This window comes from Ruditapes philippinarum, unplaced genomic scaffold, assembly GCF_026571515.1.
Source record: "Ruditapes philippinarum isolate M1 unplaced genomic scaffold, ASM2657151v2 ctg162_1_1_1_1, whole genome shotgun sequence".
In the NCBI taxonomy this organism is placed as follows: domain Eukaryota; kingdom Metazoa; phylum Mollusca; class Bivalvia; order Venerida; family Veneridae; genus Ruditapes; species Ruditapes philippinarum.
The window spans coordinates 47697-63379 of record NW_026866001.1 but is presented as its reverse complement, the minus strand read 5'-3'; the positions used below and the strand labels follow the sequence as shown (position 1 = coordinate 63379).

Here is a 15683-nt window from a genome sequence, read left to right as displayed (position 1 = left end):
CGCCCATAGTACGGGATCATGCTTTCGTCGATTGAAAGGTTTTTCTCTTTCAAGTAGTATAACAAGAAGCGCTCATTCAGCAGACATAGCAGTGGTCTTACTTTGCTAAACTTGTCCTCTCTGTCAAGATTGTTGTTATCGCAAAGATGTACATATCGCACCAATATGTCGAATCTGTCTCGAGGCATTGTACGAGCTATTGCCTCATTCCTTACGTCATCATCCCGGCTCCAGAACTGTCTCCGTCTTGGCACAGTGTTATAGCCTGATATAAGCAGAATTGCTAGGAAGATCCAAAAACAACATCAACAATCAACAACAACATGACGTCCATCTAGGCGAATAACTGTCGCTGTTGCTTGTTGGTCTAACTGACGTCCACTGAGGTTGTTGTAACCTCCTTCTTCATCTTCACTTGCACTATCTTCATCTGTCAGTTCATCTACAGGAGGTGGTTGAACATGTATATCTGCCCTTTCAAAGTTACCTTCATCCTCAAGCATTGATATGATTTCATTTACTGTGTATCTTCTGTAAACAACAAAATATTTTCATAATGATAAAACGTACCCATTTGATCCTATTGTCTACTTTTGTAGACAAAAATCTAAATTGACTGTCATAACACATTTTATACATATTTCTGAATTATAAAACAGGAAATTGAGCAGAAATATAATTATACAATATTAAAACAATCATATTTTATGATATAAAATAAAAACAATATAAAGTTTTACATACCTGTTTCTGCTAGCCATTTTCAATAATATTTCAAGGCAATTTTTATCACATTCTTGTTGAAAACACACTGCAAATAACGTAGTGGTCTGCATTTTGTCTGGCAAAGTAGGTCCAATTAACGCTTATCATGACAACAAAGTATAGAATAACAATGATAAAACAAATGTGCGCTCATAATTAGGTCCTAGTGTACTGATAACTGCTAGTGTCTACAAAAGTAGACAACAGGCGCAAATGGGTTAAGGACAAGACCCTGTTGTTTTGTATTGAATTGAATTGTTGTTTATCGTGACTTTACCACGTGACTTCACCACGTGACTCCACCACGTGACTCTACCACGTGACTTCACCACGTGACTCCACCACGTGACTTCACCACGTGTCTCCACCACGTGTATCTACTTATAGAATTTTCTATTTAAAGAATTGTGTATTTCTATTTATAGAATTTTCTATTTATAGAATTGCGTGTCTCTATTTATATATATATATAAATAAGTATATACATGTATATAAAAGATATATAGACAAAACTAATGTGACTCTTGTCTCCTGTAGTAACCATATCATCGAGAATGCACTGTATTCCTGGTATTCCTTGAAGAATTTGATCAATTGTTCTTTGTCATATTGCAGGTGCTGATGATTCTCCATATGTCAATCTATTATACGAATATAGACCTTTGTGAGTGTTAATCGTTAAAATTTCTTTTGTTTTGTCATCGCACTCCAACTGAAGATATGCTTGGCGTAAATCCAACTTTGAATATTTCTTTCCACTTGCCTAAATCACAAAACTGTCTTCTATTCTCGGAAGTGGGTATTTATCTACATTTATAGCTTGATTTACGGTGACTTTGAAGTCTCCACAAATTATAACTTCTCCCGAAGATTTAACAACGGGCACAATAGATGTAGCCCATTCTGATGTATTCACTTTCGTGACAATTCCCTGTTCTTTTAGGATGTCTAACCCCTTTCTAGTTTCGGCTTTAACGAATACGGTACTGGCCTAGCCTTTACGAATTTCGGTGGCGCATTCTCTTTGACAGATAGTATTGCTTTAATATCTTTAACTTTCCCGATACCATCGGAAACTCATATCGCGTGATAATATCGGATATACGTGTTTGTCTTGATTGGTCATCAATTGAATTCACATGTACAATACGTGACCAGTCTAATACTATTTCACTCATCCAGTCCCGCCCAAACAATGCGGGACCGTTGCCCATGTCAATACACAGTTTCAGCGATTTTGACTGTCCATTGTATCAAATATTTACCAGCTTCGTTCCGGCTGGCTGTATATCTTCTCCAGAATATGTCTTTAACACTGATGTGGGATTATTCAATGTTACATTTCCAAAACACTTCTGGAACACTTCTCTTGACATCTGAGAAACAGCTGAGCCAGTATCGACTTCCATTCCTATGGGTCTGTCGTCTTTTTCTGGTGTGATGGTGATTTTCCTGCTAGAACCTTTGGTCACAGAATTTATACTCATCACAGGAACGTCGTCGTTGTTCATGGCATGTATGTCTAGTGCACATGCTTTCAGACAAATACGTTTTATGTGTCCCCGTGCATTACAAACATGACAAATGGCATTCTTAAATCGGCATTTGAAGGATGCATGATTGTCTTTACCACAGTGAATACATTTTCCGCTTTGTTTCATGGTAGAGCTTGTGTTCGCCGGTTTTTACCATGGCCTGTGCTCTTCTCATAGGTTTCCTTTTCTCAACCTTATTCACACTTGCGGTCAACGACTGAAGTTCTGCGGCGTCCCTCGTAGCTGTTTCCATATCAACTGTTGTCTCAACAGCCTCCCTTAAACTTAGTCCTCCATCGACAAGAGTTTACGCTGTATGTGCTCATCTTTAAATCCACAAACTATGCGGTCCCGTGTAGTTACGTAATCATTTACACCTTAACATGCCGCTTGGTTTCGTTCGTTCAGCGATAATCAATGGCTTTGGGTTAAGATGTTTGCTCAATTAATCACAGAGATCGTCATATGATTTGTGTTGCAGGTTTGTCAGGTGATATTAAATTCCGTAATAATCGTATGTTTTTTCTCCAAGTAATGTCAATAATGCTGGAACTTTTTTCTCATCGTCTATTTCATTTACCAAAAAGTACTGCTCTAAACGTTCTTGATAACATGTCCATGATTCTGAATTGCCATCAAATTCAGATAAATATCCAATTAATGTAGCCATTTTAACACTAACAATTTAAATCCAGAATTTTACACACGTTATGATAATAACATAAATATTTAATGGATAAAATTCCCAAAATTTAATGTCCAGTTATCGTCGTCGCTAGATTGTTATGTTTTCTATACAGAAGTAACAGGTCTATAATGCTGAACTATCGTTTATTAACTGATTTGACACAGAGCGTGGCATCATTAGATAAGGTTATTAGGCGGGGCTTACTAGTAATAGATTTTGACCAATAAATAACTGAGTTATACACAACAATTGGGTTTGTCTCTGTGTCTTGTTTCATTTTCACTCTAGCTTTATCAATGTGTATCTCTCTTTCTTTTTTGTCTGTCCATATCATTTGTTGTTAAATTCTCACTATCCTTTTGGTTGTCCATATATTTTGTCGTTCTCATTATCACATTGTCCATGTATGTTGTTGTTTTATACTCACTATCACTTTTTGTGTATATATCTCTTATTGTCTAAAAACTACTTTTTCTGTCACTTTCGTCTATATCTATTCTTCTTTAAGTGTCTTTTTTCTGTCTTTTTTTCTGTCTTTTTTTCCAATACATCTTTCATTATTTATGCCGTAACTAGGCAAAAATCCGTTCCGGCTGTGTGAACTTCACAAACATTATCATTTTGATCTACATTGTATATCTATGTGCGCTAAATGTCTCCTGAATGGAGGTCTTTTTCGTTGCTTATTTTCATTTCTGATGAAGACGTATTTAAATTGACACTAGTCGAATAATTATAAGTCGAATAATTATACTTGTATACAGAAATGGTTTAAATTCAAAAACACTAGTCTAAAATTAAAAGCCATGTTAATGCTTTAAACATATCCAGCATGTTTACAGTTAAATTTCAGAGGTTTAAATTTCTGTTTAAATTAATATCCTGATTTAAATTGAAATTTAGTATGTATTAAAATTTCATATTTGTTTTCATTTGTTTTGATTGTTTTTCATTTTAGTTATTAAAGTGTTTTACATATAGGAAGTCTCTTAAATTCCTGTAAGTTGACCGCATCATTCATTTCATTACTATAAAATGCTTGCTTATCCGCTTGACATTATACGAAGGCATCGGAACAGAAATCTAAGGGTCGTTGGTGATTCTCTTGCCAGGGGTATTTTCACCGTGACAATTGATATCGGACATTGAGTCAAATGGTGTTTTGTCCCTCAATTATGTGAGATAAGTATAAGTAGTGACATTGATAATTACTGAAAAATGGTCAGAAGAAGCTGCGTAATAAATAGTAAACAGACAGTAAAACAATTAAGTTCAGAGTACTAATTAATTTGCTCTCATTTTTATCCTTGTCAAACAGCAGGTTAGACTATGCTGGCCATGTTAACAATCTGAATGATTTAGATTCCTTGCGTTTAAAGATTTTGAATCACATTCCACCAGATGATTGAACATCAGTTCAATTTATTTATGAAAATTTGAAAACGGGCTGTTTCCCAAATATGTTTGGCCCTTCAAAAATTTGACTGAATTTTCTATTTTTACACATGATTTGATCAATTGCTAGGTTTTACTATATTACCAAGAAAATATGCATTTTAGCATGATTAATAAAAAAAACATGATATATGCAGTGATATGGAAAAAACCAAATACCATTTATTTGTTCCTTTATTACATATACTTTGATTATTATATTCAAATAGTTCCTACAAGTTAATGAATATTATGATGAATGTAAATGTATGTTTAGTTTAATCATTTGCCTATTTATCTTCAAAATTTCCGTGTTTGCATTTTATTCTGATCTCGATCTTTCATGTTGTTTTATCTGTAAGAATAGAATAACCAAGAAATATTGTAATATTCATTTGTAATATCTATTATGTTTAAATGAAATATGATAGGTATTGTACAGAGATGTCAAATTATGACTTAGATGAAGCTGTTGTCAATATTTAGTTACGATTTTTTCGTAATAAATACTTAAAAATGTAATTTTACTTTTGGTCTTACATTATTTCATTCATCCATGTTAGATCATTCATAGGAATGACCAGATATGATTGAGGCTGAAAATGCCACAAAGTGTGAAAATGATAGCTTAAGTTAAACTGGATATGACTATTATTATAAACTCCATTTGAATCAAATGTTAAGGCCACAGTGTCCTTGAATGTGAACGTCTTTCTTGGAGTACCGTGAGATATACTGGTCCCGCTTTTAAATGTCGCATGAGTTAAAAAGACATGCTTCGTTTTCTTGGGTGTAAGTCATACCGGCATTTAAGGTTATATGGCCCTTTTCCAGCGTTTGTGATGGATGAAGGCCTCTGCTTAATTTTGTGTACGGGTATGCCTCCCCCCTCCCGAATAGACAAATTGAAGAAAACTACTGATTATAATTTGGTTTTGTTAAGGTTCACAGTCGCAATTTCATTAATCATTCTAAATATTTGTTTCATTCGACTTCCATTTCATTGTAGGAGGCCTGGGCTACGTTGAAGGTCACAGTTACATAGTCTGTTTCCATTCATTATCTGAGAAAGGATTTGTGTGGTTGATATTGATAAACTGGCCCATTTTGCTGTAACTCTTCATTTGACGATCAAAAGTCAATGTTACTTCTTAAATGATATGATATAAAAAAAATTCCTACTCCATGGGATTTATTCCAAAATAGTTGTTGTTGATATTGCTGTTGCTTTTTTTGCTCCCCCACAACCCCCGTCCCCTCCAAAAATAAAAATCAGACAGCATACTGTCGACGTACTTTTAATCGTACTCTCTAATCTTGAATGGAGTTTAAGGTCACTGAGTCAGTCACCTGTGCTTGAAATAGATTTTTTAATCTTTTACTAAAACAGCCTTCATTCATTTGTGAAGAAAATACCTCGACTTTCCCGCTACCTTTGTGTGGTTTTTGGGACCACTTGGTCTTCAACATAATTTATTTTAGATCACTCTAACATGACATTGAATCGTTCACAAATGATACATCATGATATAAAGAACGAGAATAAAGATCAACTATAATAAAGGTCATGTTTAAATTTGGGTATACATGTACCGACTCAATCAAACCGAGTCTGCAATTTTCATGTAATTTTGCTGTTTTTAATGCTCCCGAGAGATCACTTTTTTCCAGATATTTACATTTTCAAAAATCTCTTAATATAACTTTTTAATGAAACAATGGTTTGTTACCTGTACTAGTTGCCTTCACTTCCGCAAGGAGCTGATTACTTCTGTTCATACAAAGGCAGAGGTACAGAACGAATAACCGTATAAAGGGTTTCAGTCACAATGAAAGTGACTTGCACCCTGCGGGAATCGAATTTGGGTAGTTCGATTCATAGTCCAACGCTCTACCTATTGAGCTTACCAGACAGCTTTGCGTCATTTACAACTTATTGTTATTTAGTGAATTTACATATTTTAAGTGAAATCACTTTCAATTAATAAGTGTCTTATTCGAAATAATGAAATCATATAAACCTATCTCAATTATTATTATCTAAACAGATAAAAGCAACCAAAAATATAGTTTATTCAAAAAAAAACAAAACAATATAATAAAGTACATGTAATAGATTTTCGGAAATATTTAAGGGAGGTAACTTATTTTATGATATATATTTGGAGGAAACATGTTAATAAATTCATACACTGTAATCCACCTTTGTAATTTATACACTTATTTAAGGATTTTGAACGAGTCAGTGTGACCTTGACCTTGCCTCGAGGTAGTCCAAAACTGCATTCTGCATATCATCTCAGTAATATAAAAATTTCTGCCAAATAGATGTAATTTCCTATTATCGGTTTAAGAGAACAGAACGGACACGAAAACCTGTTTACAGACGGACGGATGGACAACCAGGTGCATAACAAAATTCTCTTGGCGAATAAAAAGCAGGTAACAGATCCTTAGGGTCATTATACAGTATTCAAGTAGGAATACTGGACCCCCCCCCCCCAGTTGAAAGTATATGGAGAGCTGTCGGCATCCACTGCTGCGTCAAGATTTCAGATTAAAGTTTTGGTGCAGTGAAATATATTACTTTACTTTTTTAATTTCCTAAGGAATCAACTGTAAACTTCAAATATGTGTTCCTCGCCATCAACCACATCTTTATTCTTATGTGACAAGGTTCATATCTTTAGAAACAATATGCACAGAATTATCTCCCATTAGATTTTCCTTACAAAATATTTTTTTTTACTCATACGTCTTTATTTCTTAAGGGAGATGGAGTATATAAAGGAACAGGCTTAAGCATTGTATTGGCATTGGTAAGTGTGACTCGTGCTTGTAACTGCTTTTTATTGTGTCGCCTTGAAAAGGTGACATATAGAGGTTACTTTTGCCGGCGGCGTCTGTGTCGTTGTCGGCGTCCCTTAAAGCTTGTCCGGAGCATAACTCAGTCACTATAAGTCTGATTGACTTCAAACTTGGTATGCATGCTTCTTTCAATAACGCGAAGTGAAGTGCACAAGGACCGGTACTCTGCAGTTCTTACTTTTTGAGTTATTGCCCTTTGTTAATTTTCATACTTTAATTTTGTCCGGGCCATTTCTCTTCAACTAAAAAAAGCTATGGACTTGAAACTTCATAGGATGATAGATCTCATTAAGAAAAAATGCAGTGCACAAGAACCGGTACTCTGCACTTCCTAATTTTTGAGTTATTGCCCTTTGTTAATTTTCGTACTTTATTTTTGTCGGGCCATTTCTCCTAATGTATAAAAGCCATGGACTTGAAACTTAATAGGATGATAGGTCTTATTAAGAAGAAGTGCAGTGCACAAGAACAGGTACTCTGCATTTCTTATTTTTTGAGTTATTGCCCTTTGTTTATTTTCATACTTTTATTTTGTCCGGGCCATTTCTCCTTAAGTATAAAAGCTATGGACTTGAAACTTCATAGGATGATAGATCTCATGAAGAAGAAGTGCAGTGCACAAGAATCGGTACTCTGCATTTCTTAATTTTTGAGTTATGGCCCTTTGTTAATTTTCATACTTAATTTTTGTCCAGGCCATTTCTCCGAAAGTATAAAGGTTATGGACTTGAAACTTCATAGGATGATAGATCTCATTAAGAAAAGTGCAGTGCATACGAACTGATACTCTGCATTTCTTATATTTTGAGTTATTGCCCTTTGTTGATTTTCTCACTTTATTTTTGTCCTGGTCATTTCTCCCCAAGTATGAAAACTATGGACTTGAAACATCATAGAATGATAGATCTTATTGATACGAAGTGCAGTGCACAGAAACTGCTGCTCTGCACTTATTATTTTTTAGTAATTGCCCTTTGTTATTTTTCATATTTCATTTTTGTCCTGGCCATTTCTCCTAAACTTCATTGTTCACAAGGCGACACATCCGACTCGCGGAGTTCTAGTGTAAGAAAACATTGATCATTACCAGGGAAAGAACCAATTTACAGACAGTTATAATAATATTCTTTTCTCATTTCATTTTAGATTATCAGAGGAAAAAACGCAATTTAAAGGCACTTATGAAAATCTAAAAGTTGATGCTTACAACATGGTTAAAAGACGGTAGCGCTTCCATACGCAAGGCGGCCAGGATGTTTAACATACCTTACAGTACACTTAATGCTAAAGTTCATCAAAGGGTACCTTTGGAATCAAGAAAGGGACCAATGCCAACTTTCAGTTTGGTTGAGGAAACGTAAACTTTCTTCTCATTTGAATAATTTAGCTTACGTCGGCTATGGATATACACAGTCTGAAATTACTCGACATGCATCTGATTATGCCATATCTCTTGGTAAAAGGGCGGCAGATAAACCTTTTACCATAAAGTGGTATAAAACTTACCATAAACGTCACCCGGAATCAGAACTTGTGGTTCCTTTTCTTCTGCCAAATCAAAAGATATTGTGCACGAAGAGAAAATTTCAAATTATTATGAACAATTGAATTGTATCTTATTTGAGTATTATGGTTCTGCCAAACGAATTTTTATTATGGACGAAATGGACCTTGATTTCGAAATAAATGATCAATATGATACTTTAACTGTTATAGGGGCAGGGAATGCATCAGGAGAGAAAATTCCACCTTATTTTGTCATGGTTGAAGGATTTTATGAGGAAGAGGACAATGCCTTTATAAGGAAATCTCAGCTAGTGACAAAAGGATTTAGAAACTATTTAAGTGATCATTTTTTAAATCATGTTCAAATGAAGGAAAATGAAACCATAATTGTTTTGTACGATGGACATAAGAGTCATTTATCCGTCGATATAATTGAATGGGCAAAAGAACAAAATGTTGTTTTGTTTGTTTTGCCACCGCAAGAATCATGCATTGTTAAAACAAGAAATGGAGGTGTATTTGAAGCTGTAGTATCAAGCTATGAAGTTGAGTATAAAAAACTAATTAATAAGAAACAGAAATTTAATTCAAATTTAGATGTTGTAGCTGTTGCCAAGAAAATTTATGACAAAGTGGTTAACCGTTTGCACTCCGATCTTGGTTTGAAAATGCTGGGGTATACCCTTCACGTGATGCAAGAACCGTACTGAAATTTTAGATAGTCTTCATGCTACCTCTTAAGCCATTTAAAAAGGTAGCGAAGTATTGATTGAGTTAATGTCAGTTGTTTGTTCATGTGGACATATTATTCTTACAGTATGTGAATTCATAAGTTTTGTGTGTTATGTAATATATAATGATGTTATGTCTATTCACATCTTTGGGGTCTTGTTCATAATTTTTTAGAATTGTTTTTTAAATTACCTTTCACGCCATAATATGTATTTGAATGATGGATATCAATGCCAATAGAAAGTATTGGAATGATGCGTAATGTCGATTCTTGTCTTTTATTAAACAATAAAATCATATTGGCTATGCATTTATTAGCTGATGTTAATTTCAAATAGTCACGAAACTTTTATTAATATCAAAAATGTTTTTGGCTTTCTCATATAGTTTTGTTTGTTTCATTTTAATATGACTAAATTTACTGTTTTGTACATTCTGAATGGATCTACAAGTATTAACATATTACGTTTTCCGTATTTTGACTTTTGTCTTGTCTCACTTCGTTTTTCTAATTCAAGCCAACACACATAATTGAAGTGGAAGTCTTTAGAGTTCTAAAGTTAAAAAAGGAAAGGTATGTAATAAACAAACAAAAACATTTATTTATTAACATAGGATTTTTTTTCGTCGTGTGGTTTCAAAATAATCATATAACCCTTGTTGCTACCACCGCTCATGATTTTGTTTTTCATACCACTCGATAAAGATAAATTTAAAAAAAAAACTTGAATAATATCTATATATTTGGCATGCATGACTATTTGTACTTTTAGATATGTAAATACATGAAATGATACGTTGTATTTGTACTATAAAATATGAAAATACTTGAAATGATTACGTTGTATTTGTACTATTAGATATGAAAATACATGACATAATACGTTGTTTTTTTAATAAAAAAAATTAAAGAAAAATTTTTTTTAAAATTTTAAATTTTGAAATTTAAAATTTGGGTCACCATTTTTAACGCTTTTTTGGTTTATAATTATACAGAAATTCCCTTGGGGAATACCCGCTTAGTATTTTCTTGATTTCATTCCATATGTAAAATATGATCGCCAAAGTTGTAAATTTGTTTAATTTGAATAAAACATAATCAGTATTGTATAGAGATGCCGCATTTTAAACTGTGTCATGTTTGAAATATGTTTCAGTTTCAACATTAGTCAGTTTCTAAATAAAATACTTAAACTGATGTTCTTGGTTCTGTGTTTTTTATTGACTGTCTTTCAAACATGCGTATATGGTTGATGCAAATACTTTTCTTTTTTATCAATGCAAAAACAAACACAGAGCTTACTTAATCTTATTTTTAAATCGTAAACCCCCACAAACGAAGTTAGCGTAGCTTAAAATAGAAATATTGGTTTCCGGACAATAGCTAGGGTTAGGAATGAGAATATTGTTTATCAAACAAACTTGGTATATAACAAGGGCCTGTATGAAGACCTAGGTTGGTATTGCATTTGAACCTCTGGGATTAAAGGTTCAAGATCACCGTTACTTTAAAAAATAGATAAATGGTTATCCGGACAATAGTAACAGTGACAAAGACCTTGACCTCAGGTAATCTAATGCAATAACAATCCGACTCTACATGTAAGCTTGCTAATACAAAGTGTGATTACAGTATCTCATTGCTAACTTTAGCTCTTGTCCGGAAACAATTTTTCTCCTTCTTTTAACGACGACCTTGATCTTGGGCCCCAACTGCGAAACCAACCAAGGTCTTCATATAAGTTAGCTAGATACATCATTGATTATCACCAGGGAAAAAACCGATTTACAGACTGTTATAATAATATTCTCTTTTCATTTCATTTTAGATTATCAGAAGAAAGCGTAAATTTAAGGGCACTTATGACAAATCTAAAATAGTTGATGCTTACAACATAGTAAAAGACGGTAGTGCATCCATACGTAAGGCGGCAATGACGTTTAACATACCGTACAGTACACTTAAGGATAAAGTACATCAAAGAGTACCTTTGGAATCAAAAATGGGACCAATACCAACTTTCAGTTTGGTTGAGGAACGTAACTTCTCTTCTCATTTGAATAATTTAGCTTACGTCGGCTACGGATATACGCAAGCTGAAATTACTCGACATGCATCTGATTATGCCATATCTCTTGGAAAAAGGGCGGCAGATAAACCCTTTTCCATAAGGTGGTATAAATCTTACCAAAAACGTCACCCGGAATCAGAAAGTGTGGTTCCTTTTCTTCTGCCAAATCAAAAGATATTGTGCACCAGCGAAGAGAAAATTTCAAATTATTATGAACAATTGAATTGTATCTTATTTGAGTATTATGGTTCTGCAAAACGAATTTTTATTATGGACGAAATGGACCTTGAGTTCGAAATAAATGGTCAATATGATACTTTAACTGTTATAGGGGCAGGGAATGCATCAGGAGAGAAAAATTCCACCTTATTTTGTCATGGTTGAAGGTTTTGATGACGAAGAGGACAGTACATTTATAAGGAAATCTCAGCTAGTGACAAAAGGATTTAGAAACTATTTAAGTGATTATTTTTTAAATCATGTTCAAATGAAGGAAAATGAAACCATAATTGTGTTGTACGATGGACATAAGAGTCATTTATCCGTCGATCTAATTGAATGGGCAAAAGAACACAATGTTGTTTTGTTTGTTTTGCCACCGCAAGAATCATGCATTGTTAAAACAAGAAGTGGAGGTGTATTTGAAGCTGTAGTATCAAGCTACGAAGTTGAGTATAAAAAACTAATTAATAAGAAACATAAATTTAATTCAAATTTAGATGTTGTAGCTGTTGCTAAGAAAATTTACGACAAAGTGGTTAACCCTGTTGCACTCCGATCTTGGTTTGAAAATGCTGGGGTATACCCTTCACGCGATGCAAGAACCGTACTTGAAATTTTAGAAAGTGCAAATGCGACCTCTTAAACCATTTAAGATGGTTACAGCGAACTATTGATTGAGTTATGGTCAGTTGTCTGTTCATGTGGACGTTTGAATGTTACAGTATATGAATTCATAACTTTTGCGTGTTATGTAATATATAATGATGTTATGTCTATTCACAGCTTTTGGGTATTGTTCATAATTTTTTAAAGAATTGTTTTTTTTAAAATACCTTTCACGCCATAATATGGTTTTTTGAATAAATGGAATAAATTTTCCCCCAATGAAAGTATTGAAATGAGCAAAAGGGTTCGATTCCTTGTATTTATTTTTAAACCCAATAAGATCCTTATTTTGGCTATTATTTTTAGCTGATTTAATTTCATATTAGTAAACAAAAACGTTTATTTTTAAAAAAATTTTTTTTTGGCTTTTTTAAAATTTTTATGGTTTTTGTTGGGTTTTTTGGTTTGGTTTTTGTTTTTGTTTCCCTTTTTTTTGAAAAAAAAACCCTAAATTAAATTTTTGGGGTTTTGGAAAAAATTTTTTTTAAAAATTTTGGAAAATCAAAAACCTTTTGTAATTAAAAAACAATTTTTTTTTTTTCCCCGTATTTTCACTTTTTGCCCTAGACTCATTTTTTTTTTCTAATTAAGGGCCAAATACATTTAAATTAAAGTGGAAGTTTTTAGAGTTGTAAAAAAAAAAAGGGGAAATGGTATGTTAATAAACAAAACAAAAAACAACATTTTTTTATTAACATAGGTATTTTTCATCTTGTGGTTTCAAAATAATCATTAGACACTTGTTGCTACCGCCGCTCATGATTTTATTTTTCATACCACTCGATGAAAATAAATATAAAAAAACTTTAATATTATCTATATATTTGGCATGTATGGCTATTTGTACCAGGTATGAAAAAACATGACATGATACGTTGTATTTGTACTATATGATATGAAAATACATGACATGATACGTTGTATTTGTACTATAAGATAAGAAAATACATGACATGATACGTTGCTTTTGTGAAAATACATGACATGATACGTTGTTTTTGTACTATTAGATATGAAAAATAACATGAAATGTTGCGCTCGACAAATTTCATTTTGAACGCTTCTTGGTTTATAAATATACAGAAATTCCTTGGTGATACATCATGCTATATGTATTTCCTCTGATTTCATTCCATATGTAAAATACGATCGCAATGGTTATAAATTTGTATAATTTGAATAAAACATAATCAGTATTTTTATAAAATGCCCGGGATTTTAAACTGGGGGTTCCCTGTTTTTAAATTTTGTTTCAGTTTTTTAACCCTTTTTAGTTTTTAAATTTAAAATAAATTAAACTGAAGTTTTTGGTTATGTTTTTTAATTTTACCATTTTTTTCCAAAAATAAAAGTTCGTATATTGGGAAAGCAAACTTACATTTTATAATGGGAAACCAAAAATAAGCTTACTTTTTTTATGTTTAATAGACCCCCAAAAAACAGGGTTTAAAACGTAACTAAAAACAGAAAAAAAGGTTTCCCGGGCCCAAAAGCTAGGGTTTTGGAATGAGAAAAATTGGGGAAACAAAAAAACTTGGTAAAATAGCAAGCCCGTATGAAAACCTGGGGTTTGGGATTGCATTTGAACCCCTGGGAAATTAAAGGGCAAAAATCCCGGGTTTCTAAAATTTGGAAAGTAATTTGGTTTTCCCGGGCCCAAAAGTAAAAAGTTGCAAAGACATTAACCCCCCCGGGGATCCCAAATTTCAATACCAAAACTGGCTCTCCATATAAGTTGCCCAATACAAAAATGTGATTTTCAGTATGTTTATTGCTAAAACTAGATAAATAGTATTTTTTCCGGAAAACCCAAAGTTTTCTTTTTTTTTAAGACGACCCTTTATCTTGGGTTCCAAATGGGGAAAAACCAAAACCAAGGGCTTCATATAAGCTAGCTAGATACATCAAAATTTATCATCACCAGTGGAAAGAACCAATTTTACAGACAGTTATAATAATATTCTCTTTTTTTTCATTTTATTTCAGATTATCAGAGGAAAAAAAGCAAAATTTAAAGGGACTTATGAAAAATCTAAAATAGTTGATGCTTACAACATGGTAAAACAGAACGGTAGCACATCCATACGCAAGGCGGCGAAAGACGTTTAACATACCGTACAGGTACACTTAATGATAAAGTACATCAAAGGGTACCTTTGGAATCAAGAATGGGACCAATGCCCAACTTTCAGTTTGGTTGAGGAACATAAACTTTCTTCTCATTTGAATAATTTAGCTTACGTCGGCTACGGATATACAAAGTCTGAAATTACTTCGACAGTGCGTCTGATTTATGCCATATCTTCTGGGTAAAAGGGCGGCAGATAAACCTTTTTCCACAAGGTGGTATAGATCTTACCAAAAACGTCACCCGGAATCAGAACTAGTGGTTCCTTTTCTTCTGCCAAATCAAAAGATATTGTGCACCAGCGAAGAGAAAATTTCAAATTATTATGAACAATTGAACTGTATCTTATTTGAGTATCATGGTACGCCTCAACGTATTTTTATTATGGACGAAATGGATCTTGAGTTCGAAATAAATGATAAATATGATACTTTAACTGTTATAGGGGCAGGGAATGCATCAGGAGAGAAAATTCCACCTTATTTTGTCATGGTTGAAGGTTTTGATGAGGAAGAGGACAGTACATTTATAAGGAAATCTCAGCTAGTGACAAAAGGATTTAGAAACTATTTAAGTGATCATTTTTTAAATCATGTTCAAATGAAGGAAAATGAAACCATAATTGTGTTGTACGATGGACATAAGAGTCATTTATCTGTCGATCTAATTGAATGGGCAAAAGAACAAAATGTTGTTTTGTTTGTTTTGCCACCGCAAGAATCATGCATTGTTAAAACAAGAAATGGAGGTGTATTTGAAGCTGTAGTATCAAGCTATGAAGTTGAGTATAAAAAACTAATTAATAAGAAACATAAATTTAATTCAAATTTAGATGTTGTAGCTGTTGCTAAGAAAATTTATGACAAAGTGGTTAACCCTGTCGCACTCCAATCTTGGTTTGAAAATGCTGGGGTATACCCTTCACGGGATGCAAGAACCGTACTTGAAATTTTAGAAAGTCTACATGCGACATCTTAAGCCATTTAAAAAGGTAGCGTAGTATTGATTGAGTTAAGGTCAGTTGTTTGTTCATGTGGATATTTGAATGTTACAGTATATGAATTCAT

At 33.2% G+C, this 15683-nt stretch overlaps 1 protein-coding gene across 1 annotated transcript in view; it reads left to right on the top strand.

The window, feature by feature from the left end:
• LOC132730980 (zinc finger protein 235-like) overlaps nt 1-12607 on the top strand; it is a 70575-nt gene extending 57968 nt beyond the window's left edge. The window contains exon 4 of the mRNA XM_060717073.1: nt 11358-12607. Coding sequence (XP_060573056.1) covers nt 11358-11984 — 627 coding nt within the window. The 3' untranslated portion in view covers nt 11985-12607. The remainder of the gene's footprint in view (nt 1-11357) is intronic.
• Nucleotides 12608-15683: the final 3076 nt, after the last annotated feature.